Raw genomic sequence first — 25,760 nt, 5'->3', positions numbered from 1 at the left:
ATAATACCAAGTGTAATGTCCATTTCCAGAACATTCTATTACTATCTTCATTTCCATAGGCCGTTATACAAACACAGCAGGAAGTTGCCATTTTGAAACTTCTGGAAACTGGACCAAAGCCTGCGGTCTTACTCAGGACTCTCAAGATGACTTGGACTGGGCCATTGGCACCAGAATTCCTGCCGAAACATCTAGTCCAGACATTGATCACACCCCAGGTAAGTCTAGCAGAGATTCCCAGGCTCAGTAATTCACCCCTGGCTTAACCATTTGAGTGAATATCAGAGAGCATTCCTTGTGTCTGTATGTGGGTAGAGCTGAATAGCCTTCATGAGAAGAGAGTTAATCCTTCTTTGTAACCTCTGAATTATTGAATAGACCCAGAACTAACATTGCTACTACAGCAAGAAAACCCACGACTCCTGTTTTAAGAGACACACAGATTTTATTTACTCAACACATAGGGGACATTCAGGTGAATGCATGCAGTAGGCAGAAGTTAGCAGTGATGAGTTCTCTCGCGGCCACAGTGGCCAGCAGCTGGCCACCAGTGTTGTTCCAGTCCCTCTGAAGTGTAGGGGCCGAGATGTAAAAGGTAAGTGGTGATGGAAGGAATGAACATCAACAAACTCTTGACAGGGTTTGCCTCCTTCCTTGTGATTTGAAGTTAATGGAATCCTTAATGGTCTTACAGGTAATAAGGTCAGAGCAGAAGTAAGCTAGTATTCTTATTTACTTTTACCCTGAAGTCTTGCCTACTGAGCACTTCCCTCCCCACCCCCACCTTAGGAATCTAACTTTTGTTAGGGATAAAAAATCATTTTAGAGACAAATTTTCTTAGGGATAAAACTCGTCTAAATATTCTTAGGGATAAAATCTAGTTTTTCTTAGGGATAAAAAAAAATAACCTGAGATATTTGTGCTGGTTACTTTTATGTGTCAGCTTGGAGGTGTCTTTGGATGAGGTTAACATTTAAATCAGTGAACTTTGAGTAGATTACCCTCCATAATGTGGGGGTGGGGTGAGGGGGCTCATCCAATCAGTTGAAAGCCTAAATGGAACAAAAAAGACTGGCCTCCCTGAGCAAGAGGTAATTAATTCCCCCCAAGGCTGCATTCGGACTTCATCTGCCCCGTTGGCTTTCCTGGTCTCCAGCCCACCAGCCCACACTGTGGATTAGGGGCTTACCAGCCTCTGCAATCACATGAGCCAACTCCGTATGTAAATGTCTTTCTAGATTCATACACATTTTATTGGTTCTGCTTCTCTGGAGAACTCTAATACAATATTACTCAAAACAGTTGAAGCATAGGTATGATGAAAAAGAACAAGATTATAATGGAATTAATTAAAATGACTTTTCAAAGGAAAAGTATGCAAGATTGTCTCAGCCATTTTTATGACTAGCAAAAGGAGAAGAATACTTGTATTATTTATATATTTAGGCAGATTGAAAACATCATGACATTCAATTACAACCTACGTCTTCAGTTTTGTTTGAAAGTTGGCCCCTAATGCATCTCCAGATTGAATATTCTTACTCCTTTTGACCTGCCAAATTGTATTTCTTCTTCCTCACCAAGAGTGGTTTGGGTTTTTTGTTTTGTTTTGTTTTGTTTTGTTTAAAGCATGAAGTTAGTATACACAAGATTAGAGGTTAATGGAACTGGATAGGGAATCAAGACACTGAGGTCAGTAATTAGGAGGATTTAATGTATAACAGAGATCAATTCAAAGGGGAAAAAGATATAGTCTTTATTAGTATGGTGTTGGCATATCTGGTTATATGGCTGAAATGAAATGACATTAAGCCCCAGTTTTACTTTTGTGTATTTTATATACAGAAATATATTTGGATGGATTAAAGACTTAAATGCAACAAGTAAAAACAATAAAACTTGCAAGAAAACAGAGGGTAAAACTATGTGCAATGTAAAGACATGGTCTCACTTCCAAAAGCCCAGAAGCTGCAAAAGAAAAGGTGCACATATTTAATGATGAAAAATTATAGCCGTGGCCTAAAAATTCCATAAACAAAATTAACAGGCAAACAGTAGGTTAGAAAAAAAAAATTTGTGTGTCAATTACAAGTAGGATACATATAGATAACTCTTAGAGACTTACCGGAGATGAAAATTTTAACAACCAGAAAAGATCTGCATAACTCATTCGCAGATGATCAAATTCAAATAATCAACAAAAATATTAAATGATGCTCAAGTCCACAAGTCATCAGAAAAATACAAATCAAAATAAAAAGATGGGGAAAGGTTTTCAAACAAATGGCCAACAGACACATGAAAAAGTGCTCAATATCACTCGGCATCAGGGAAATCCAAATCAAAACCTCAATGAGATACCACCTCACACCAGTCAGAATGGCTAAAATTAACAAGTCAGGAAACGACAGATGTTGGCGGGGATGCGGAGAAAGGGGAACCCTCCTACACTGTTGGTGGGAACGCAAGCTGGTGCAGCCACTCTGGAAAACTGTATGGAGGTTCCTCAAAAAGTTGAAAATAGAGCTACCATATGATCCAGCAATTGCACTGCTGGGTATTTACCCCAAAGATACAAAAGTAGGGATCCGAAAGGGTACGTGCACCCCGATGTTTATAGCAGCAATGTCCACAATAGCCAAACTGTGGAAAGAGCCAAGATGTCCATCGACAGATGAATGGATAAAGAAGAGGTGGTATATATATACAATGGAATATTCTGCAGCCATCAAAAGGAATGAGATCTTGCCATTTGCAACGACGTGGATGGAACTGGAGGGTATTATGTTGAGTGAAATAAGTCAAACAGAGAAAGACATGTATCATATGACCTCACTGATAAGAGGAATTCTTAATCGCAGGAAACAAACTGAGTGTTGTTGGAGTGGGGGGTGGGGTGGAAGGGATGGGGTGACTGGGTGATGGACACTGGGGAGGGTGTGTGCTCTGGTAAGCGCTGTGAATTGTGCAAGACTGTTGAATCTCAGATCTGTACCTCTGAAACAAATAATGCAATATATGTTAAGAAAAAAAAAAGAAGAAGAAGAAGAAGGTAGCGGGAGGGGAAGAATAAAGCAGGGGAAATCGGAGGGGTAGACGAACCATGAGAGACAATGGACTCTGAAAAACAAACAGGGTTCTAGAGGGGAGGGGTGTGGGAGGATGGGTTAACCTGGTGGTGGGTATTGAGGAGGGCACATTCTGCATTGAGCACTGGGTGTTATGCACAAACAATGAATCATGGAACACTTCATCTAAAACTAATGATGTAATGTATGGGGATTAACATAAGAATAAAATAAATAAATAAATTAATTAATTTTAAAAAAAAGCCACCAATAGATGGCTGAGAAATGGAGAGCAGGTAGCTAGAGAATACTCATCCATGGTTATGGGAAATTTTCCATTTTGGAAAGCATTCTGACCATATAGAAATAAAAGGACCACCACATAAGCACGTATGTATAAGGATATTTACCTCAGCATTGTTTGCAGTTGAAAATAATGGGAAATAAAATGAGTGTCCCTCATTCATACAGTCATTTATTTGTTCCCTTGTTCGTTCATTCATTGGCCTGTTGAATGCTAGGCACTGGGGTTCTAGGTGCTGGGGATACATTAGTGAGTAAAACACAATTGCCACAGTGGAGTTCATGTTCTAGAAGGAGGGAAAAGCTAATTGAATCAACATGGTAAGTAAATAAAGTATGTGGCCCATTAGAAGCTGAGTGGAAAAAGGAATAGAGTAAGTAGGATTGAGAAGGCATATGGATGGTTGGGGAAGGATTACAGTTTCTAGGCTGGTCAGTTAGGCTGTGGTGGGAAAATGCCATTCAAAAAAGACTTGAAGGTGGTGACTAGTGAGCCTTTTGGATTCCTAAGCAAGAGTATTGTGGTCAGAGGGAGGGCCAGTGCCAAATGCCCTGAGATCAGAGTATGCCCGATGGGTGTGTCCCAGGCCCTGAGTGATGTTTTAGGTGATCTAATGAATTACTGTGGTGCTGTCCTGTGTGATGTTTGGCCGTCTTCCTGGCCTCTGGCCACTAGATACCAATAGCGTTCATCTTGCTGCTATTGACAACTCAAAAGTTCTTTAAAAATTGCCAGCTATCCCTGGGGGACAACGTCGCCCCCATTTGGGAACCTGGAGGAACAGCCTGGAGGCCAGTGTAACTTGTTAAATCCACAGCACGTAATATCATGCAGCCACTAAAAGGAGAAAGTTTAGCACTATACAGTTAATTTGTAGGGATTTCCAAAACATAATTTTTTAGGATTTTATTTATTTATTTGAGAGAGAGAGAGAGAGAGCGCGCAAGCACAAGCAGGGGGAGCTGCAGAGGGAGAGGGAGAAGCAGGCTCCCCGCTGAGCAAGGAGTCTGATGCGGGACTCGATCCCAGGACCCTGAGATCATGACCTGAGCCAAAGGCAGACGCCTAACCAACTGAGCCATCCAGGCAACCCCCCCAAAATGTATTATTAAAGGCATAAAACAATACACAAAATGATTCTACAGTATGGTCCAATTTTTTCTAAAACAATGACTAATGCCCCCTTATTTGTGCACATGTATAACTCTACATAGGTATCTCTGTGAATAACTATGTGAGCATGGAGAGAAAGATAAAAAAAGGATATATGGGTTTATTAGCCTGGATTACTTGGATGAGTGATAAGGTTGGAGTAGAGGAGAGGGAGAATAAATCTAAAAATAAAAAGAAAATAAGTAAAACAGGAATTGCACCTCAAAAGAAAATCTAACGTACATGATGGTAGCGCTTACATGTGTTTGTGGAAACTGTGGTGGGTATCTTTAAGTCTTACCATGGAAAAAACCTGAACAGTGATCTTTTTGCTCTCTTAATATTGATTTTTTCTTCAATATTTCTTTTCATCAATTTTACATCACTAAGTAATACATCTTTTCCTAAAAATTTAAATGTATAAATAAGCAGAAAAAAGAAAAACTTCTCTAGTAATCTCAGTAGAGTGATATAATCATCTGTAAGCTTTATATTTGTGTATCTTGCCATTCTTTCTTAATGCACACATTTTCTTTTTTTTTTTTTTTTTAAGATTTTATTTGACAGAGATAGAGAACACAAGCAGGGGGAGCGGCAGGCAAAGGCAGAGGGAGGAGCAGGCTTCCCGCCGAGCAGAGAGCTCCATGCGGGACTCGATCCCAGGACCCTGGGATCATGACCTGAGCCGAAGGCAAACGCTTAACCGACTGAGCCACCCAGATGCCCCAATGCACACATTTTCAAATAAAAATAGGTTTCCACTAGATTCAGTAATTTGATAAATATACTATGGCCGAGTTTATATGTTATGAAATATTTTTAACATGATATTCTACTTTTTGGATATAGCATAATTTATAAAAATTATCTAAGGGTATACTCTTAAATTATTTCCTAACACTTTCACTATAGTAACATCACAACAGTGAAAATACATTTAGATGAATTTTTTTTTTTTTTACTTTTATGATAGTTCCTGAGAATAAATACTTACTTTTCTTTCTTGAGAACTTATGAGAAATAAACCAATTTTCATTTATGCTGCTAAGATCTCAACAGTCACATTTAGATACAGTGTCTGTGAGGTCTCCTGATAACATCTGCAGTGGTCTTTCCTTATCTTAAGACAGTATTTGGAAACTGCAGAGCATGTCTGCCAGTATAATACAACTAATGATACAAAAGTGTAGTAGGCTCAGTTTAGGAAAAGATAAAAGTGTAATCATTGGACGTGGGAAATGTTCTGTGCATTGTTCAATGAGACAAACATGAGTGATCCATTGATATCTTTTAATGGAACAATTAAAGACTATTAATGGCTGCATGTATTTTCTCTTTTGAACTTTTATAGCTTGTGTGAGTTCATGAAAGACCACATGAAAAGTTTTGAATCTGGTCATTATGCAATATTGTGTACAAGTAATGTTGTCCACAGATAAAGAAGTAATCATTCTGACAGAATACTTTATTATCCTCCCTGTTAATCACTACTTGAGACAGTATATTTTTACAGAGTACTCGCTTCAAAGCAGTCTGATTATATCATCCTTGCTACACTGATATGGCTCACTGAACTTGTGTAGGTATCTCTGAAAAAAATGGGCCGCTAAATAAACTGTAAGGACATTAATTAATTTTGACCCTCGGGGAAAAACAAAATTCTTTATGAGAAGGCCAACAGATTCAAAGAGCCTATGGTCTATTTCTAAACATCTCAATGTTGCTGTTAGTTGAAACTGTATTTAGGGATCTTTTCACTTATTGTTACCAAGATGAAGAATTCGATCCATAAGGAGAACATTTTCAATGCCCATCACAGGCCTGTTTATGAGCCTTTTGGGAGCCATTGCGGAAGCTGTGGAGGGAAACTTGCAGACATTAATCCACTCTCATGTGCACATGAATAGTGTTTAGGCTTAGTATATACAGGCTTTAATGCCAAGAGTGACATTTGGGTGACATGAACTAACGAAGGTATAAAACAATAGCTGCTGTCTCTCTCTTTTTTTTTTCCTTTCTTCACCACTTTATTTTCTTTTTCGTAGTATGATTGACCATATCCACAATTAAATTCTAAAATCTGGAAGGATAGGAGTCGTATTTTTTGCTATTTTTATATTCCCTTCAGCACTGAAGATGGAAAAGCGCTTGGTAATACTTGTGTAGGTCTCATGTTACCTGTCTGTGTCCTTCTGTGTTTATTAACCACAAAGTATTTTGGATTAATTAATGCAACAAGCATTTCCTGAGTGCCTATTACATACACCATGTGTTGGTAACTAAGGGTATGAGGTAAGGAGATGTTTGTAAAGTAACTGGGATGAAATATGCTGCCCAATCTAACCCAGAGGAAGTTACTATTGTGCAATTGTATATTCACAGCACAAGGTCAAAAAATATTCCAGACCATCTTAGTGATACTAATGCTCTAATGTATATAATGATGGTTTAAAGTAGTAAGTGTTCAACAAATATAACTTACTTGATACTTGGGTTGACAGAGCCCTGGAGGCTAGGCAGATGATAATTGTACTTCCTTTTGAGTAGATGGTGCAGGTACTATTATTATTATTCCTACAGGTGAGGAACCAAAAAAGCTAAATGACTTGTCTTAGCCTGTATAATGAGTAACAAAGCCAGAACTGAAGCCCTGGTGTATAGAGCCTAATCCAAGCCCGCTCCAGGACCTCCCGGTAGCAGGCTTTGTCCTTAATGTATATTCACTATTGTGTTGTATCCTGTAGAGAAAGTGTGAGGAAATAATTTAGGAGTTTACCATTAGATACACTCATAAATCATGAATCTCCTTCCTCTATATGTGAGGCCACTTAACTTCTCTTTCAGTCTAGGTGATATTACCATCTCACTCTCGTCTCAGAGTGGAGGGAAACCCTCATATTCATTTGCTTGGGAGGGTTGGGGCTTGACCAAGGATATGGAGTTAGAAATATAAAAGCGAGCCTTCGCTCACAATTTACCAGACTGCTCACTTTGATCTTACTCCTATACACTCATACACATGAGAGAGCTAATAACTGTACTGTAACACATTTTTTAAATCATCACATTTAAAATCCAATCATTGGACCAGCAATCTTTGAGATATTCCAGGAAGCAGGGAAGGAGGCCGTTGGGATCAGAATGGGTGGATAAAAATGGCAGAAATTCCAGCCCAGGGAAATAGCGTTCGCTCTAGGTCTTCCCAAAGAAGCTACATAGATATTCTAAGATCGAAATAAAAAATACTCTTCTGGACAGCATTGTGTCCCCCTAAAATTCATATGTTGAAGCCCTAACCCCCAATGTGACAGCATTCCGAGACAGGGCAGAAAGGTAAATAATGAGGTTTTAAGTGTGGGTCCCGAATCCAGTAGGACTAGAGTCCTTATAAAAAGAGGAAGGGGCACCAGGGATGTACACACACAGAGGAAAGACCCCATGAGGAGACAAGGAGAAGCCTCTAAGCCAAGGAGAGAAGCCTCAGGAACAACCAACCCTGCCAACCCTTCCATCTTGGACTTTCAGCCTCCAGAACTGTGAGAAAATCACTTCCTGTTGTTTAAGCCACCCACTCTGTGGTATTTTGTTATGGCAGTTTGAACCGACTTACACAAATACCAAGAAAGGTTGTGAAGAATTCTTCAGAGTAACTCACTGGAAACCAGCACTCAGATCACCTGGCAGAGTTGGAAATTTGGCCCTACTCCCTGCATTCCCTTCCCTGACCACAGAAGGGCTTTTTCTCACAAAGTATAATCAGAAAGCTGTCATGTAAAGACAAGCAGACCTCTGCCTGGGAAGAGATGATCATGAGATAATTATAGCCTAAAAAAGAGACACAGTCATGTGTGGAGTTACACAGGATCAACATTATACGTTTGCAGGGAAATAAAGATAACTCCATCCAAGAATTTAAAAAAACTGAAGCATAAAGGGGAGTTTGGGTGGCTCATTTGGTTGAGCCTCCCACTCTTGATTTTGGCTCAGTTCATGATCTCAGGCTCAGCATGGAGTCTGCTTGAGATTCTCTTTCTCCTCTCCCTCTGCCCCTCCCCTGCTCCCACTCACATCTCTCTTTCTTTTTCTTGAATAAATAAATAAAATCTTAAAAAAAAATTGGAGCATTGCAGTTTGCCTGCCTGCTTACTTACTTACCCCTTGGCCCCACCACCAAAGAAAGTGGTTCTCAGACTTGGCTGCATATCAGAATCATCTGAAGAGTTAAAAAAAAAAATACTAATTATATGCATCCACCCACTAAGAGCCTGATTTAACTGGTTAATATTGTGGCCTGGGCATCAAGATTTTTAAGAATTCCTCATAACATTTTAGCATGTAGCTGAAGTTGGGAACTACTTCCCTATAGGGGAGCCTCATCCCCAGTCCACCTATATAGCACCTGCTTTTCATTCTCCCATGGAAGAAGCCTTTCAGGAAATCGGTTCTGTATAACAGCAGTGGAAATTCTTTCAAGTTGCCTACACTAAGCAACAAAAGCCTTCATTCAGAAGTTTCAGTGAATAACCAAGAATCAGCAGGCAATTAAACACAACCAATATCATGAAAGAGAGAGATGAGGATGTGAAAAGAGAACAATTATCCCTGAAGGAAATGGATAACTCCGTGTAGTGGACATTTGTTATATTTTCTCCGTGCTCTCTAGAAAACTGTTGCTGTGTTTGTTTCATATTGATTGTAGAAACCCCATCTGGGGGCACCTGGGTCACTCAGTCGTTAAGCGGCTGCCTTTGGCTCAGGTCATGATCCCAGGGTCCTGGGATTGAGCTCCACATCGAGCTCCCTGCTTGGCGGGGAGCCTGCTTCTCCATCTCCCACTCCCCCGCTTGTGTTCTCTCTCTCGCTGTGTCTCTCTGTCAAATAAATAAATAAAATCTTTAAAAAAAAAAAAAACCCATCTGGGTAAGCTCACCCAGCTTCTCATGGATTTAGGATGAAAGCTGCCAATCAGTTGCATGCCGGCAAGACTCATTATTCACCTCTGTTTACCCCAGCATGCTCTATAGGACTATAACCATTTTTATGTGCAAAATGATATAAAAATATAGGAATGTATATATAATATCTATATAATATTCCAACAATTATATCTATACCTGTATTAATATATCTTAATATAAACTGTGACCTATTGACCAAAATTTTAATTACAATAAAGAAATAAAGATATTTTTCAGAATAAAATGCTAGTTATGAAAAAAATCTAATCTTGTAGAAATATATACTCATGTGGTTAAAGGAGATCTAATTTGATATCCAGGATTACTTTCAAATTAGTGGTGTTAAGGATGTAGGTGTTAATACAAAGGAAACAAAACTGACCATGGGTTGAAATTGTTGAAGCTGGGTCTTGGGTAGGTAGAAGTTCATTATGCTATTCTTTCTACTTTGGTAGAAATGTGAAATTTTCCAAAATAAAGATGTTTTTAAAAATTGTTCCCTCAAAAGATGAGTGTGACTTACCCAAAGTGAAAAAAAACTGACAATATGACATGTAGCGTGAACTAAGAACTGGGTAGTCTGAAAACACCAAGAGAATTGTCAACAGGTAGAAGTGAAGACACAAAAATGATAATAATAAAAATAATGTCTTCCCTGGATCCTCAAATGACACTGAGATATATCAAAGGATTTAATTTGTAAACCTGCCTTTTATCTAATCATTTAATAATACACTGGAATTTATTATGATACCAGTTCAGAACAGATTTCTGTTTGAAACTGGACACTTTTTAGATGCACTAAGAGGAGTTAATTCTTAATATGCCATAATAATAATAATTACATTAAAGTCTGAGAAGAGTGTTAAAAAGAAATGTGATTTGTGTGATGCTTCAGCCACCTCTTTAAAGATATATGTACGACATGGAATATAAAACTATATGCATTGGCATGGTGAAAAGTGTTTTTTTCCCCATTCATTCATTTTACAAGTGTTGAGCTCATTTTTTGCCAGCCACTATTTTAGGTACTTAGAATACATGTAGGTCAAATCAGAGAAGGATCTCTGCCATCTCGTGGCTAACATTATAGCAGAGAGGGATCAAAAATCAGTATCAAGCATTATAAATTAAAACAAAAAAATGTATAATTGGTTGGAAGTTGGTAAGTGTCATGGGGGAAAAAGGAAAAAGAAGGATCATGGGGGAAAAGCAGTAAAACAAGGATCAATCAGGAGAGGACCAGTGGGGGGTGACTTAGGAGTTATGGGGGTACAGGGAGGAGGTGAGTTAAGGAAATTTGCATGTGTAGCCACTAGAAGGAAGGGGACTGTGTTCCTGTTTTCAGTTTTATAAAGGGTTGAATGGATGTTGAACAGTTGCTCTTTTTATCCATTCACTCAAATCCAAACAAATTTTTTTTTCAGACAAAAGAAGGAGAAATTCCAGAGGGATCTAGAGAAAGGAAATTAATATCAGTTAAATGTTTCCAAAGAGTCAGGCAGTGTAAAAGATGATATGCATGTTATCTCATTTAATCTTTTTAAAACTTTATGACATGGAAGATACTAAAGTCTTAGAAAGGTTAAGAAATTCAAGTCACGGGCGTGACTGAGGAGGAGGATTTGAATATCAGACTCTCTGACTCAAAAGACTTTGTTCTGTAGCCTGCCCAATATTACGGTCCAATATAATAGCCGCTAGCCCCACAAGCTACTGAGCCCTTGAACTGTGGCTGGTCCAAATTGAGATGTGCTATAAGAATAAAACACACATTGGACTTCAAAGATATAGTACAAAAGCACAGTATAAAAATATATCAACAATTATTTATATATTGTATATATATATACACACACACACTTTGGATACACTGGGTTAAATAAAATATATTACCCCAAATTCACCTATTTCTTTTTACTCTTTTAAATGTGGCTACTAAAAATTCTAAGATTACGTATATGGCTCACAGTATGTTTCTATTGGACAGCCCTGTTCTATATTACACTGCACACATCATAAGGAAGGCTTTCCTGCCTACGAAGTGAATAAGACACTAGAATCAACTAAAGAAATACTGGTGCCCATCTCTGGATCTCTTTAAAGATGGGCAGTCTCTTGGTTAGGAATTCACACACTTCCAGCTAGGACCTCCAAAGACAATCTATTCAGTTTCCAATCTATTTTAAGTGGAAGCTACTTACAAAGCAAAGTGGTGCAATTATAATAATTTAATCCAATATATTATCTTCAGAATATTTCATTATGTATATTAACAAAGTACATCCATTAAATAGTAACACACAGTCTTCTTATGATATCAGCAATTTTCATGTCCAAAAATAATGCTTTTGGCATTATTCCTCAAATATGATAGTACCTTGTTCCATAATTTTCAGGTTAATTATTTCATCATTTTACAAATATCCATGCCTTATAGTTTCTCTAAAAGGAATTTACCCAACTCATATTTATTTATAGACTTTATTTCTCAGTAAAATAATGAACCATTAAACTTAATCCTTTCTATCTTCTCAAAAGTTTTTCTTTTTGTATTTACTCCTTTTTTCTAAGTGTCCTTAAACTGCCTATTACTGTATCATACTTTTTGCCTTTATGTATCACAGTTTTCTTATCTTGAAAAAAAAATCTCAACTTCACTTCTAAATACTGTTGTTTTTTCTTATATCTCAAAGATAGAGACAATACAGAAAATTATGTATACATCCTACCCAACTATACATACTTTCTTTGGTTCCCTACAGTTTGTCTTCTGCAAAAATATTATTTCCTCAGCAAATAATTTTTGGCCACCCACTCTGGGTCACTGATCTAAATGCTATAGTGATGCACATTTACCAAACATAGTACCAGCTCTCGTGGAGCTTAGGTACTAGCTCCTTTGAGAACTTTATGATTTCATAATTCTTCTTATGTTGCACTTACACTACTGTTCAATGCACACCTTCTTGGAAGTTTTCGCCTGCAGTGGATTGTGATATGTATTTCCTAATGTTATTTGTCTTTGATGCTTTTTCTTTTTCCTTCTAAAACCTAAATGTGAGTCTTACTCAGCATCCTGACTTTTACTTTTTTAAATCTCTTCCTACACTTTTTGCTTGCTCAGAGTTTTCATTCTCTTAATGTTCAAAATTTGCTAATTTCTGCATGCCTCTAGTCTTCATTTTCATGTTCTAATCTCACACTGTCAGTTTTCAGCTGGATAATTTCCAATGTCTGCAAGTCACATATCTGAACTCAAGCTTACCTTCCTTTCAGAAAGGATCTCTTCCTGCCGCTCCTAATATTTCTGTTATTGACATTATTATTGTTTAACACAATTTTTTTTCTCAATTTCCAATTCATTCAGCTCTTCATTCTCAATTTACATGTTTTTACTTTGCATTTTCACTTCTGTCATCTTAAGTCACTCTTGGGCTCTTGCCAGCATCAAGGAAACTCATCTCCAATGCAAATATGCTCCTAAACCAGGCCACTCTTCTCGCTGATGCAGGATTAATATTCCTAAATGGTGACTGCTAATCCTGCAAATCATCAGAAGCTCTCCATTGACTTTTAGGTAGCATGAAGGGCTTTCTGTGTTCTTCCCCAAATTGTGTTTCTGACTCTAATTCTCCTACAAACTCTGTGTTCTTGTTCCTCAAATATGCTCTGGGCGTTATAAATGTCATCTTTTGGTCATACCATTGTTTTCATATGACTTGTAATTTTTTGTTGATAGTGGATACAGTGTGCCAGATAAAAGGAGCCAAGGTAAACGGGCCTTCTGTGTGAACTTTTCTATCTGGCAGGAAGTAAGGTCATGTTTACTATTTATTGTTGGCTGGAGCTATAGGAGTCAGAAGGTGTAACTTCTACTGGCGTCCTGGTTCCTCCTACTTCTCCCTTGTCTTTTGGTTTCCCTAGTGACTTCTTTTTTTTTTTTTAAAGATTTTACTTACTTGACAGAGAGAATGAGAGTGCGCACCAGCAGGGGGAGGGGCAGAGGGAGAGGGAGACTCAGACTCCCTGCTGAGCAGGGCTTGATCCCAGGACTGTGGTGATCCTGGCCCGAACTGAATGCAGGCACTTAACTGACTGAGCCACCCAGGCGCCCCTCCCTAGTGACTGGGTGGAGGCCTTTCAGTTGCAGCCCCCTGCTAGTCAATAGGAGCCTATTGATGGGGTGGTAAGGTGGAGAGGTGTTGAGTGGTAAAGTCACGGGAATAGGAGCCTTCCACAATTCTGTGATCTATCACAGTCCTTCAGTAAGCTTGTGTTTTGTTTGTTTGTTTGTTTTGGGGGGGGGTTAAAGATTTTATTTATTTATTTGACAGAGAGAGGCACAGTGAGAGAGGGAACACAAGCAGGGGGAGTGGGAGAGGGAGAAGCAGGCTTCCCACTGAGCAGGGAGCCCAATGTGGGGCTCGATCCCAGGACCCTGGGATCATGACCTGAGCCGAAGGCAGACGCTTAACGACTGAGCCACCCAGGCGCCCCAGCTTGTGTTTTTTTACTGTGACCTTGACAAATGCTTCTCAGTTCTCCCTCCCCCTTAGGTAAAATAGGAAGTCTAGACCTTTTTAAGAAAAATAGACATACTTCAAAATGGCTGCTTTTCCTCTCTCCCAGGAGGAAACAGAAGGGATTTTTCTCCGTTCTTCACTGTGGGAATTTGGTAGGGCTTCTGGAGATAAGACTTTGGGGATGCCCTTAAGACTTGTCCCCCTGGAGTTTATATCTCTTAAGCTTTTCCACGCTAAGCCTCCAGCAATCTGTTAATTACAGTTTACGTTTTCCTCACCCTGAGCTGGCTCAATCAGTGTTTCCTGCTTCCACGGTTTTGCTCCAGTAAAATGTGATTCTCAGTATCTGCCTTCCTGTATCCAGTGGTTTTCCTTGTGATGTCTCCTCTAATTCTCTGACAGATATAAGAAGAGTGTTTGATTTTTAGTTTGTCTGGCTTTTTTTGTTGTAAAGATGAGACTGTGCCTCTAAGCTTCTTACATGCTAGACTAGAAACCAGGAGGATCCTCTTAGTGATTTTTTAAGAATGAACTTTTGCCACTCTAACCTACTTTCTTTGCCTATTACCATCTCCATTATATTCTTTGACATCTTAATATAATATGTCTTTTATAAAATCTCTTCTTAGTCATCCGATTTAAGCCATCTTTTGTCAGATGAACTACATGGCATTTACAACCTACATCAATATTTGGTATTATAGGCTCACAATAACGCCAGTGAGCCATGTATTATTATTATTATCCCCATCTGATATATGATGGATATGAGACACAGTGGGGATTCAGTGATTTTCCCAAAGTCACAAAGCTTGCAAGTACCAGAGTCTGGTTTGGAACCCAGGTAGTCTGACCCAGAATGTGTCTTCTAAGGAGTACATGCTGCTAGCTTTTATTGTCAGATTCTTTTGAGCATGTTTCATATTTTCTGAGCTATAACTTGTCTTTCTTCTTAACATCCAAATGCAAGACATGGCACCTTCTCTGTAGTAGTTATTCAATCAAAAACTTGTGATTGATTGTCTTTTTTCTACTACTAGAATCATCTTTTGATCCATTTTTTTAAACTTCCCAGGAGAGTAGCTCTAATTTGCAACTTTGTTCTAAGCATTTTACAGGTAGTATATCCTTTAATCTTTACCACAACCCCATGAGGTAAAGTACTAACTATAATTATCTCTTCATGCTTCTGAGTCCTAGAGAATTTCCATAGGTTGCCCAAGGTCACATACCTAATAAGTGGTAAAGTCAGGATTTGAATGGAAGCCAACAGCTAAAGTACCTGCAGGCTTAAAACCATTGGGCCATCCTGCCCAAGGTTTCTGCTCATTACTTACTCATTAAAATAACCTCATGATACTGTTTTCTGTTTCAATGAAAATAAACATTCTTCTGTTCTTATTTGCTTTCCACACTCTTTCAGGTAAAATGGGTCTGAAATCTAAACAAAGTCAAAGTTCATGCCATTTATCACTTACCTAAAGGATTTATACTTTATTAGTTCTCCCTTCCTACATGAGTAGGGAACAAGTTTTCTTTTTAATTTCAATTTGGCAAATAAAATCAAGTTACACAAATGCTATTAAGCAAATGCATGTTTCTCAAGGCATCTTGACAAGAAAATAACACGTAAAGAGGTTCTTCAAGGTTCTTCCATTATGAAGATTAAGAGAGTCAGAATCCTTAGTCTCTAGCTACACTTATTGGAAGTGCCAACAATTCCATTCATATGGCACCTTCATGTGATTGAGGTATACTTACCACTGAGCAAATTAAAAGCTCACAATAAGATGAATATATACCTAGGATGAATAGATCCCATTTTGGCATGTCTCAACTATAAGCTTCATTTTTACATCAGATCAGTGATTATTGAGGGAAACAGTTTAAAGCACCAAAATTTGGTAATAGTACATAGTGTTAAAATGAGACATCCTGTTGAGAAGTGGTTTTTTTTTAATAAGTAATAATTATTCTCAGTGAAGAGTAATGCCTGACAAACTGTTGGAAAAGGTAGAAATAAAGAAATGCCAAATCAGTTCACTGTACAGCCTTTTAGAAAGCAAATAGAAGTGATATGATGACAGACATTTTCATCAAATGCCATGAAAACATTTCATTTGACTTCAGAGACACTGTATCTGTGGTTGCCATTTGACAACTTTAAGGAAAACTTTCGTTGTCTCTCTGAGCATGTTTACATTTCACGGCCTTTAAAACTTGCAGACAAAAAGAGATTGAGGGCATTTCAGCTGATAATCATTGTACCCCCCTTCTATTGTAGAGCGAGGGACAGGCAGAAATTACAGAGGATGTGGAACCAAGCTAAGTAAGTCTAACTCTGAACAAGGGAGCATTTGCTATTTTGAAGGAGAGGCATACTGCATCACATTTTAAAAAACCATTAGGCAGCTTTATTTTATGAGCAAGAAAAAAAAAAAAGACAAAATTGCCTGTAATTTATTTTATTTTTTTAAATTTTTTTTAAAGATTTTATTTATTTATTTATTTCACAGAGAGAGAGATCACAAGTAGGCAGACAGGCAGACAGAGGGAGAGGGAGAAGCAGGCTCCCTGCTGAGCACAGAGCCCGATGTGGGGCTCGATCCCAGGACCCTGGGATCATGACCTGAGCCGAAGGCAGATGCTTAACCATCTGAGCCACCCAGGCGTCCCCAATTGCCTGTAATTTAAAGCGGGAAGTGAATTCAGATCACTTGAAGTGGGAAATTGTCTTTTATGATTTGACCCTAGTACAAGTGAGTATGATTCTTCTGAGGGCACTGGAGCTGAAAAAATATAGCTTTCTTTTGAAAGTATTAACCGTCTTTTTATAAAAGAAATGTCAAATTTATTACCTTATGACATAATGACTCAATGAAACATTAAAAAAAAAACTCAAGATTGTAGCTAATCACATCTAAAAGACAAATTAGAGTCTCTACTGCATGCCAACACCACAGTGAAAAAGAATGTCCACGAAGCGCACTGATGGATTCTGAATGTGGCTAATATATTTTGGCTCTCTCCCATCAAATAACAATGGAGATCTGAACAAAGTGATACTGAATTTACATTATTTGACAATACGTGGCTCCAGTTTTTGAAAATGTGTGTAATTCTTTAAAGAGTTTCTAAGATAAAAATTGAATATTGATGAGAAACTTCTATCCAGTGCCTGACTGTAGGTAATAACATACGACACATAAAATCTGTACCCTAGGAATCTTAAGAACTTGTAATCCTAAAACCTGTACCAGGATTGAAGTATTACACTGAAATGTACAGAAAATATTAGGAGGCAGAGTGTAGGGAGAGGTAACATTCAGACGTATGTAGTAAATGCCCACATTCCAGAGTACTGCATCCGGCAGTATTAAAGTTTTACAAACCTAATTGAAGGCATTCTGATACAATATATAAGAATTAATTTAAAATAGCCAACAGAAAGCCATAAAGCAGTCTAAAATCAAACCGACAATCAAAAAATTCCGCTTCTATAAAAATCTGTCCCATGAATGTTGGGAAAAGTACGGATTGGGGAAAATAAATGTAGAATTGGAAATGAAGGTGGTTGATCATTCCACAGAGTCACATGTAATAAAGTCAACTGGTTCAATGAGTTACCATTAAATTCTAAATATGTTGTGGCAGTTGAGACTTTTAAGCTTTATTATCTGCTTTAACAAATTCTGAACTTTGTGTGGGAAGCTAATTAACCTTCCCCAAGGATTTTGCTAGATATAAATAGGTAGTTCTCAATGAAGCAACTGAAAGTTTATATATGTTTGAAAGTAGGTCTAGTCTGAGCTTGCTAGATAAAGAATGAGTCTATTTCTGAAAATATAATTCAATGTATGGTTTTATAACTTTGTGGTACAGTACATAGTTCCTGGATAATTCATATATTTCTATTAATAATTTCAAAAGGCTAAATAACTTTTCACCCTTGTGGTTCTCAGGAAAAAATATGGCATTGCAACAAGTCTATTCCCCTTACAAAGTCAAGCTTGGATATATTAGAGTTCTAGAATTAAAAATCCCCCAAAACCAAATTTGCAATGGTTGCTTCTAAATTTCCAGGCATAGTTTTGTATTCTTAAATTTTAAAATGGATAAAAGTTCACATTTGCATGCATTAATACATCAGCCAGGAATTGACTTTCTGACTTTTGTGTTCCACTGCAGGATGTTGTAAGACCAAATCGAATATGCAAATTAGGAGAGGCTAGGTGGGGTACACTTCGAAAGCTCACCCAGAGTCCCCTAACTAATAATTGGAATTGCTACCTTTGATGTTGAGTCTTACATAACATTGTCTTATGCTGAAATAAATATGCTGCAGTGAAACATGCTGGATTATTATCATCCCCAGTGAATTACTTTTTTCTTTTTACATTAAGTTTCATAATATAGCCCTAAAATGCAAACATTATATTGTTCTACATTCCTTTCAATGATGTCATATCTTTGCTAAGCTGATTTATGGGAGTTGCTATGATGAAAGTAAGTACTGGGGAAAACGAAAGTGGGATAGGTAATGAAGGTGGTGATGTTCAGTGTGATTTTAAGGTTTGAGACTTTGGGCAGTACCTAATGAATACACTCTCCAGTGGAAAATAATTGTGATCATTTAAGAATAGTTGTTTGTTTGTTTTTTTCAATTTGTGTGTATTAGTTTTTCGGGTGCCCGTGATGTTGTTAGTATTTTAATAGGTATTAAGTTGTTTGGACTTAAGGACTTAATAAAAAAAAAAACAAAATATTGCTTCCCACCTGGAGTGCCATAAAGAAATTATTGAGACCCTGAGGATGCTATGATCAGAGTTCCACGAGGAGCCTATAGGCAATGACTGAGGTTGGAGAATTTGGTTAGATTGCATTCAGGTTGCTGTGCAGACTTAAAACCTACCTTTGAAAAATAAATATTACATGATTAAAATTATTCAAAAGAAACATCTGAATTAGTGAAGGGTTAGTGTATTTATGTAGTGAGAGGAATAAATTTACCAAAATCCAAGGTTTTAAATCAGAATTCCTAATTTTTAAAATGGATTAAATTTGTGCCAGTGGACAGAATTCCTTCTTTTGTCACTGCTCCAAATGTTTGACTTTCAACATCAGGTTAGCTGTAAAGCGTGAATAGATGTATATTTAAAGTCTGAGTTGAACATGACTTGCTTTGGAGGTAGAGGTATATTAGTTCTCATTAAGTATGTCATACTACTTAAGAGCTGAGCTATGAAATATAGAGAGTAGCTTTATACAAACATACTTAACATTAATTTACCTTATTGGAACTAGGTCAAGGCTATTTCTTCACATCCAGTACAGTATGAATAGATTCCATGCTTTCACCTTAACTATATACATTATTATTATAGCTAGTTGGACTATGCTATTTTTTTTATTTAACCAGGATAACATTGTAAAGTTTGTCTGATATTGTACTCCAAGTGCATTGGGAATCCTTGGGGTGTAAAAGGCAATAAAATGAGGGAACACCTAGATGTTCTTATTTAATCAGAGAGCATAGATTTAAAGAATGTATGTTCTTAATGAATAAGCCATAGTTTGTAGTAGATTTGACGGATGGAGTCTAGGTATAGCTTGGCTGCACATGCCATGTGCATGTCTTCCTAGTCCAAATAAGAAAGCAGACATATGTCATCCTTGCAAAGAAATATGAAAGCAAACTTTTCTGTGGCTGACTTAAAATATTATGCACAATTTTCCTAATCCAATATTTGCTAGTACATGCATTTCATAAAACAGTGAGGATAGAAAACAGTTCAATGGTGCAAGCCAGGAAACTACAAGTTGTTTCCACTACTATTTTATATTGAGGAAAACCTTGCAGCATTCATTCACATGTCATGTTCCTTGGTTATTTTTCTTAAGATTTTTTTTTTTTATTTTGCTAGACTATATAAAATGTTCTTTTTTAAAAAAAAAAGATTTTATTTATTTATTTGACAGAGACATAGCGAGAGAGGGAACACAAGCAGGGGGAGTGGGAGAGGGAGAAGCAGGCCTCCTGCCGAGCAGGGAGCCCGATGCGGGGCTCGATCCCAGGACCCCGGGATCATGACCTGAGCCGAAAGCAGACGCCCAACAACTGAGCCACCCAGGCGCCCCAATATAAAGTGTTCTAAGTGAAGGGAAATATTTTCAGTAAGGAACTTAAAAAAAAAAAAATAGGGGCACCTGGGTGGCTCAGTCAATTAAGTGTCAGACTCTTCGTTTCGTCTCAGGTTGTGATCTCAGGGTTGTGAGATTGAGCCCCCACATCCAGCTCGAACTCAGTGAGGAGTCGGCTGGAGATTCTTTCCCTCTGCCCCTCCCCCCCACTCACTTGTATGCACGCATGCTCTTTCTCTCTCAAATAAATAAATCATTAAAAAAAATAGATGCAAGTCACTTTTCAGTATCTGGTCTGGCATGTAAGGAGCTTGGAAGTCATTATTTCTTTCCTCATAATACAAAAAACCAAAAAGCTGAACAAACTAAAAATCAACAACTCTTTTTAAGTTTTTTAGAGAATTGAGGTCTCAAGGCAAACCACTGCCCTCAGATTGGAGACAAGCAAGTGGAAACAGAATCACAACTTACTGGAGTGGACGCCCATAAACAGAAACCTCTGCAGGAGTCAGTATGGGGCAGGACATCCTAAACTATTACTGATCAATTGCTGTAGGCTCAATGTGGACAAATTGGAGGGATAGTCCAGGGGATTTCAGCGTTAGGAAGTCCCCCACACATTTGTAAGTTTTAATTTCAGGAACTCTGTTAGTTTCTCACAGTGAAGATCAGAGGAAACTCCTCTCTGCTTTCAGCAGGTGGAGGGGAAAAATAGCATTTTCTGAAAATTTCCCAGAACAAAGCCTGCCCTCAAGAGAAACTATTTTACTAGAACCTAACTGACCTAAAAAAAACCAAAAAACAAAAATACAACTGACCTAAGAGATTAGGGATGGGAGAGTTTACTGGGAAAATACTCTGGTATGTTTCTTATACTATTCATGAAGTGGTATAGTGATATTTTAAAGAGGACTTGCGTTAGTGGTAGTGTATATTGCAAACTCACTGTCAACCACTAGAAAAGGTCAAAAATGTATATGTAATTGGTGTGCTAAGACATGATGAAAAATGAAATCATGTGAAATCCTCAATTAAGGTCTGAAAAAGAGTGAAAGAAAAAAAAACAAGGAAGAACAATACCAGTGAATGGCAAATAATAACAAATAAGGTAAATATTAATCCACCTATCTCAATAATCAGCTTAAATGTTGCTGGTCTATATTCACCAATTAAAAGACTAAGAGAAGATTAAAACAAAAGAACCATGTATTGTCAGTAACAGACCCATTTCCAGAATAAATACAATCAATACATAAATAGGATGAATAAATGGAAAAAAAAGGTGAAAGAATGGAGAAAAATATACTATGTTAACATTAATCAAAAGAAAGCAGCAGTGGCTGCATTAATTTCAGACAAAGAAGACTTCAAAGGAAGGAGAATATTCAGGGATAAAGAGGGGATTATAAAATGATAAAAAGGTCATTACTCTAAGAAGACAAAACACCCCTCAATGTGTAAGCCCCTAACATCAGAATGTCAAAATACACAAAGCAAACCTAATAGCATTGCAAGGAGAAATAGATGAATCCACTACTATAGCTGGAGACTTCAACAACCCTGTCAGTAATAGGGCCAACAAGCAGAAATCAGTAAGGACATAGTTAAACTGAACAGTACCATCAATCAGCTGGATATAAGTGACGTTTATGGAACTTCAACAACAGCAGAATATACATTCTTCGCAAGCTCACATGAAACATTCACCAAGACAGTCCACATTTGAGCCCTAAAACACATCTTAATAAACTTAAAAAAAAATCCTACAATGTGTGCTCTCAGACCATAATGGAATTAAGATAGAAATCAGTAACAGAAATATAACTGGAAAATTCCAAAATATTTGAAGATTAAATAAGTAGACTTCTAAATAACATAATGAATCAAAGAAAAAAATCTCTTTTTTTAACTCTTTTTTATTGTTATGTTTATCACCATACATTACATCATTAGTTTTTGATGTAGTTTTCCGTGATTCATTGTTTGTGTATAACACCCTGTGCTCCATTCAGTACATGCCCTCTTTAATACCCATCACCAGGCTAATCCATCCCCCCAACCCCCTTCCCTCTAGAACCCTCTGTTTGTTTCTCAGAGTCCGTAGTCTCTCATGGTTCATCTTGCCCTCCAATTTACCCCCCTTCATTTTACCCTTCCTACTATCTTCTTTTTTTTTAACATATAATGTATTATTTGTTTCAGAGGTACACTTCTGTGATTCAACAGTCTTACACAATTCACAGTGCTCACCATAGCATATAGCCTCCCCAGTGTCTATCACCCAGCCACCCCATCCCTCCCACCCCCCACCACTCCAGCAATCCTCAGTTTGTTTGCTGAGATTAACAATTCCTCATATCAGTGAGATCATATGATATATGTCTTTCTCTGATTGACTTATTTCGCTCAGCATAATACCCTCCAGTTCCATCCATGTCGTTGCAAATGGCAAGATTTCATTCCTTTTGATGGCTGCATAATATTCCATTGTGTGTGTGTGTGTGTGTATATATATATATCACATCTTCTTTACCCATTCATCTGTCGATGGACATCTTTGCTCTTCCACAGTTTGGCTATTGTGGACATTGCTGCTCTAAACATTGGGGTGCACATACCCCAAATCTCAAGGGAAATTTTGAAATATTTTGAATTAAATGAAAAAGCAAATACAACTTATAAAAATTTGTGAGATTCAGTGAAAATGGTGTATAGAGGGAACTTTTTAGCAACAAATGCATATATTAGAAGAAAGATCTAAAACTGATAATTTGCAGCTTAGGAAACTAGGAAGAGTAATTTATAAAATTGAAATCAGGAAATCATAAAACAAATAATCCAGTTAAGAAATGGGTCAAAGACACGAATAGACATTTTTCCAAAGAAGACATCCGGATGGCCAAAAGACACATGAAAAGATACTCAACATCACTAATCATCAGGGAAATACAAATAAAAACTCAATGCAGTATCACCTCACACCTGTCAGAATGATTAAGTTTAACAACACAGCAAACAACAGATGTTGGGAAGAATTCAGAGAAAAGGGAACTTACACTATTGGTGGGAAAGCAAACTGGTGCAGGCACTCTGGAAAACAGTATGGAGGTTCCTCAGAAAGTTAAAAACAGAACTACCCTACGACCCAGCAACTGTACTACTGCGTATTTACCCAAAGGATATAACAATACAGATTTGAAGTGGGGCTCCTGGGTGGCTCAGTTGGTTGAGTGTCTGACTCTTGATTTCAGCTGGGGTCATGATCTCAGGGTTGTGCTCAGCAGGGAGTCTGCCTGGGATTCTCCCTCTCCCTCTGCCCCTCCCCCTGCTTGTGACTACTCTCTCTCTCTCTCAAATAAATAAATTTAAAAAAATACAGATTTGAAGGGGCACATGCACCCCAATGTTTATAGCAGCATTATCAATAATAGCCAAAGCCTAAATATCCAATGGATAAAGAAGATGTGATATATATATATATATATATATATACACAATGGCATATTACTCAGCCATAAAAAATAATGGTATCTTGCTATTCGCAAAATGTGGATGGAGCTAGAGTGTATTCTGTTAAGCAAAATAAGTCAGAGAAAGACAAATACCATGTGATTTCATTCATGTGGAATTTAAGAAACAAAACAGATGAGCATGGCATAGGGGACAAAGAGGGAGGCAAACTGTAAGAGACTCTATAAACTATAGAGAACAAACAGGATTGCTGGAGGGGAGGTGGGTGGGGAGATGGGTTAATTGGGTGATGTGTATTAAGGAGAGCACCTGTGATGAGTACTGGGTGTTATATGTAAGTGATAAATCACTAAATTCTACTCCTGAAACTAATATTACACTATATGTTAACTAACTGGAATTTAAAACCATGAAATTACAAAAAAAATAAAGAAATCATAGGGAAAATCAAAATGAAAAGCTAGTTCTTTGAAAAGATTAATAAAATTGAAGACCTTCTAGACATATAAACCTAAAAGAAAGGAAAACACAAATTGCTAATTATCAGAAATAAAAGGAGGAACCTTTATTACTTATCCATGGCACTAAAAGGATAATAGAGAAATATTATGTACAGCTAGATGCCCACAAAGCTGATAATCTAAGTAGACCAATTCCTTCAAAGACACAATCTACCAAACTCACATGATAGATAATCTAAATAAGTTTGTAACAAAGAAATTGCTTACAGGGGTGCCTGGTGGCTCAGTCGGTTAGGTGTCCAACTCTTAATTTCAGCTCAGGTCATGATCTCAGGGCTGATTCCTCAGAGAGTACTAAATTCACCTGACAACAAGCTCTTAAATAGGAAAGCTTCATAAAAGAAGCCTCTTGAACTATTAACGCACAGCTGATGATTTAAAGCCATATATCTCAGTAACAATACTAAAATGCCACAGGGGAGAAATAGAATACCTTTAGTTAGAAAATATTTTAATACTTTGATTTAAAACTGTAAATAGGGCGCTGGGTGGCTCAGTTGGTTGGGCGACTGCCTTCGGCTCAGGTCATGATCCTGGAGTCCCGGGATCGAGTCCCCGCATCGGGCTCCCTGCTTGGCAGGGAGTCTGCTTCTCCCTCTGACCCTCCTCCCTCTCATGCTCTCTGTCTCTCATTCTCTCTGTCTCAAATAAATAAATAAAATCTTTAAAAAAAAAATTAAAACTGTAAATAAATATTTAACCTAAGAAAGCATATATATATGTATTTCATTCTTTCCTAGTAAAAGCCATGCAGGGGATAGTAGCTATGATGAATTTTGACAACAATATCTACAGAAAAGATCCATTTGTGTTTAAATGGAGAGATCTTTCATATACTGATGCAGTTGAGGAGAATAGAAGTTATTGCTCAGAGAAAAAAACAGCATGGTGACTTTCAGAATTACATTTCACTTACTCTTACTGCCATTCACTACTACTGTGGTCAGTGTGGGAATCAGAGCAACTGGAAATGAGATACACTATCAGTCAGCCTCTCCTACCCCGTGTCCCTGCTCTACACACAGCATACAAAATATTTTACTTACTTGAAACAGGCAGACAGGTTTGAGCAAATTAGAAGAAAAGGAAGGTACCTTCAGAGTCAGTACAGATTTTTGATCACTAGGCAAGAGTCACATACTCAGGTGAATTTGGGGAGCCATATAATCAGTGACATTCTTCTTCTTTTTTCTTTTCTTTTTTTTTTTTTTTTTGTTCCAAAGAATTAAACATTATTGATATGTGACTCCACGGAAAGAAAACGAGTTGTGTTTAATTGTGTGTGGATGGGAGGCATGCAATTTGCATATGACTTAAATAGATTCTGCCTCATGCTATGACACAGATCGTTGTACTGAAAGAGCTGTGTTTGTCTATTTCAAGGGAATGGCCAGCACTTCCTGTCTGTCAGCTCATCTGGACCCAAAGAAGGACACATGGCGAGAATCACTACTTCCCAGTACTTTCCAGCAAGCCTCGGAATGTGTACTGTTCGGTTCTGGTTCTACATGGTTGACCCCAGGAGTATGGGGTTATTAAAGGTACAAAAGGGAGGCGGGAAGTGTTTCACTGAAATATTCATAGCATGTGTTTAAACATTTTTCTTTTTTTTTAATCA

The 25,760-nt window shown here is 37.7% G+C and overlaps 1 protein-coding gene across 1 annotated transcript in view; it reads left to right on the top strand.

Moving 5' to 3' along the window:
* MALRD1 (MAM and LDL receptor class A domain containing 1) overlaps positions 1–25,760 on the top strand; it is an 807,963-nt gene that overhangs the window by 582,262 nt on the left and 199,941 nt on the right. Inside the window, exons 32-33 of the mRNA XM_035022447.1 lie at positions 60–218; positions 25,526–25,683. Of these exons, the coding sequence (XP_034878338.1) occupies positions 60–218; positions 25,526–25,683 (317 nt within the window). The remainder of the gene's footprint in view (positions 1–59; positions 219–25,525; positions 25,684–25,760) is intronic.

Source organism: Mirounga leonina, unplaced genomic scaffold (genome assembly GCF_011800145.1).
Source record: "Mirounga leonina isolate KUSES-001 unplaced genomic scaffold, KU_Mleo_1.0 Mir_175, whole genome shotgun sequence".
Lineage (NCBI taxonomy): Eukaryota > Metazoa > Chordata > Mammalia > Carnivora > Phocidae > Mirounga > Mirounga leonina.
Note: the sequence above shows the minus strand (reverse complement) of the source record. Positions and strands in the feature narration are given on the sequence as shown.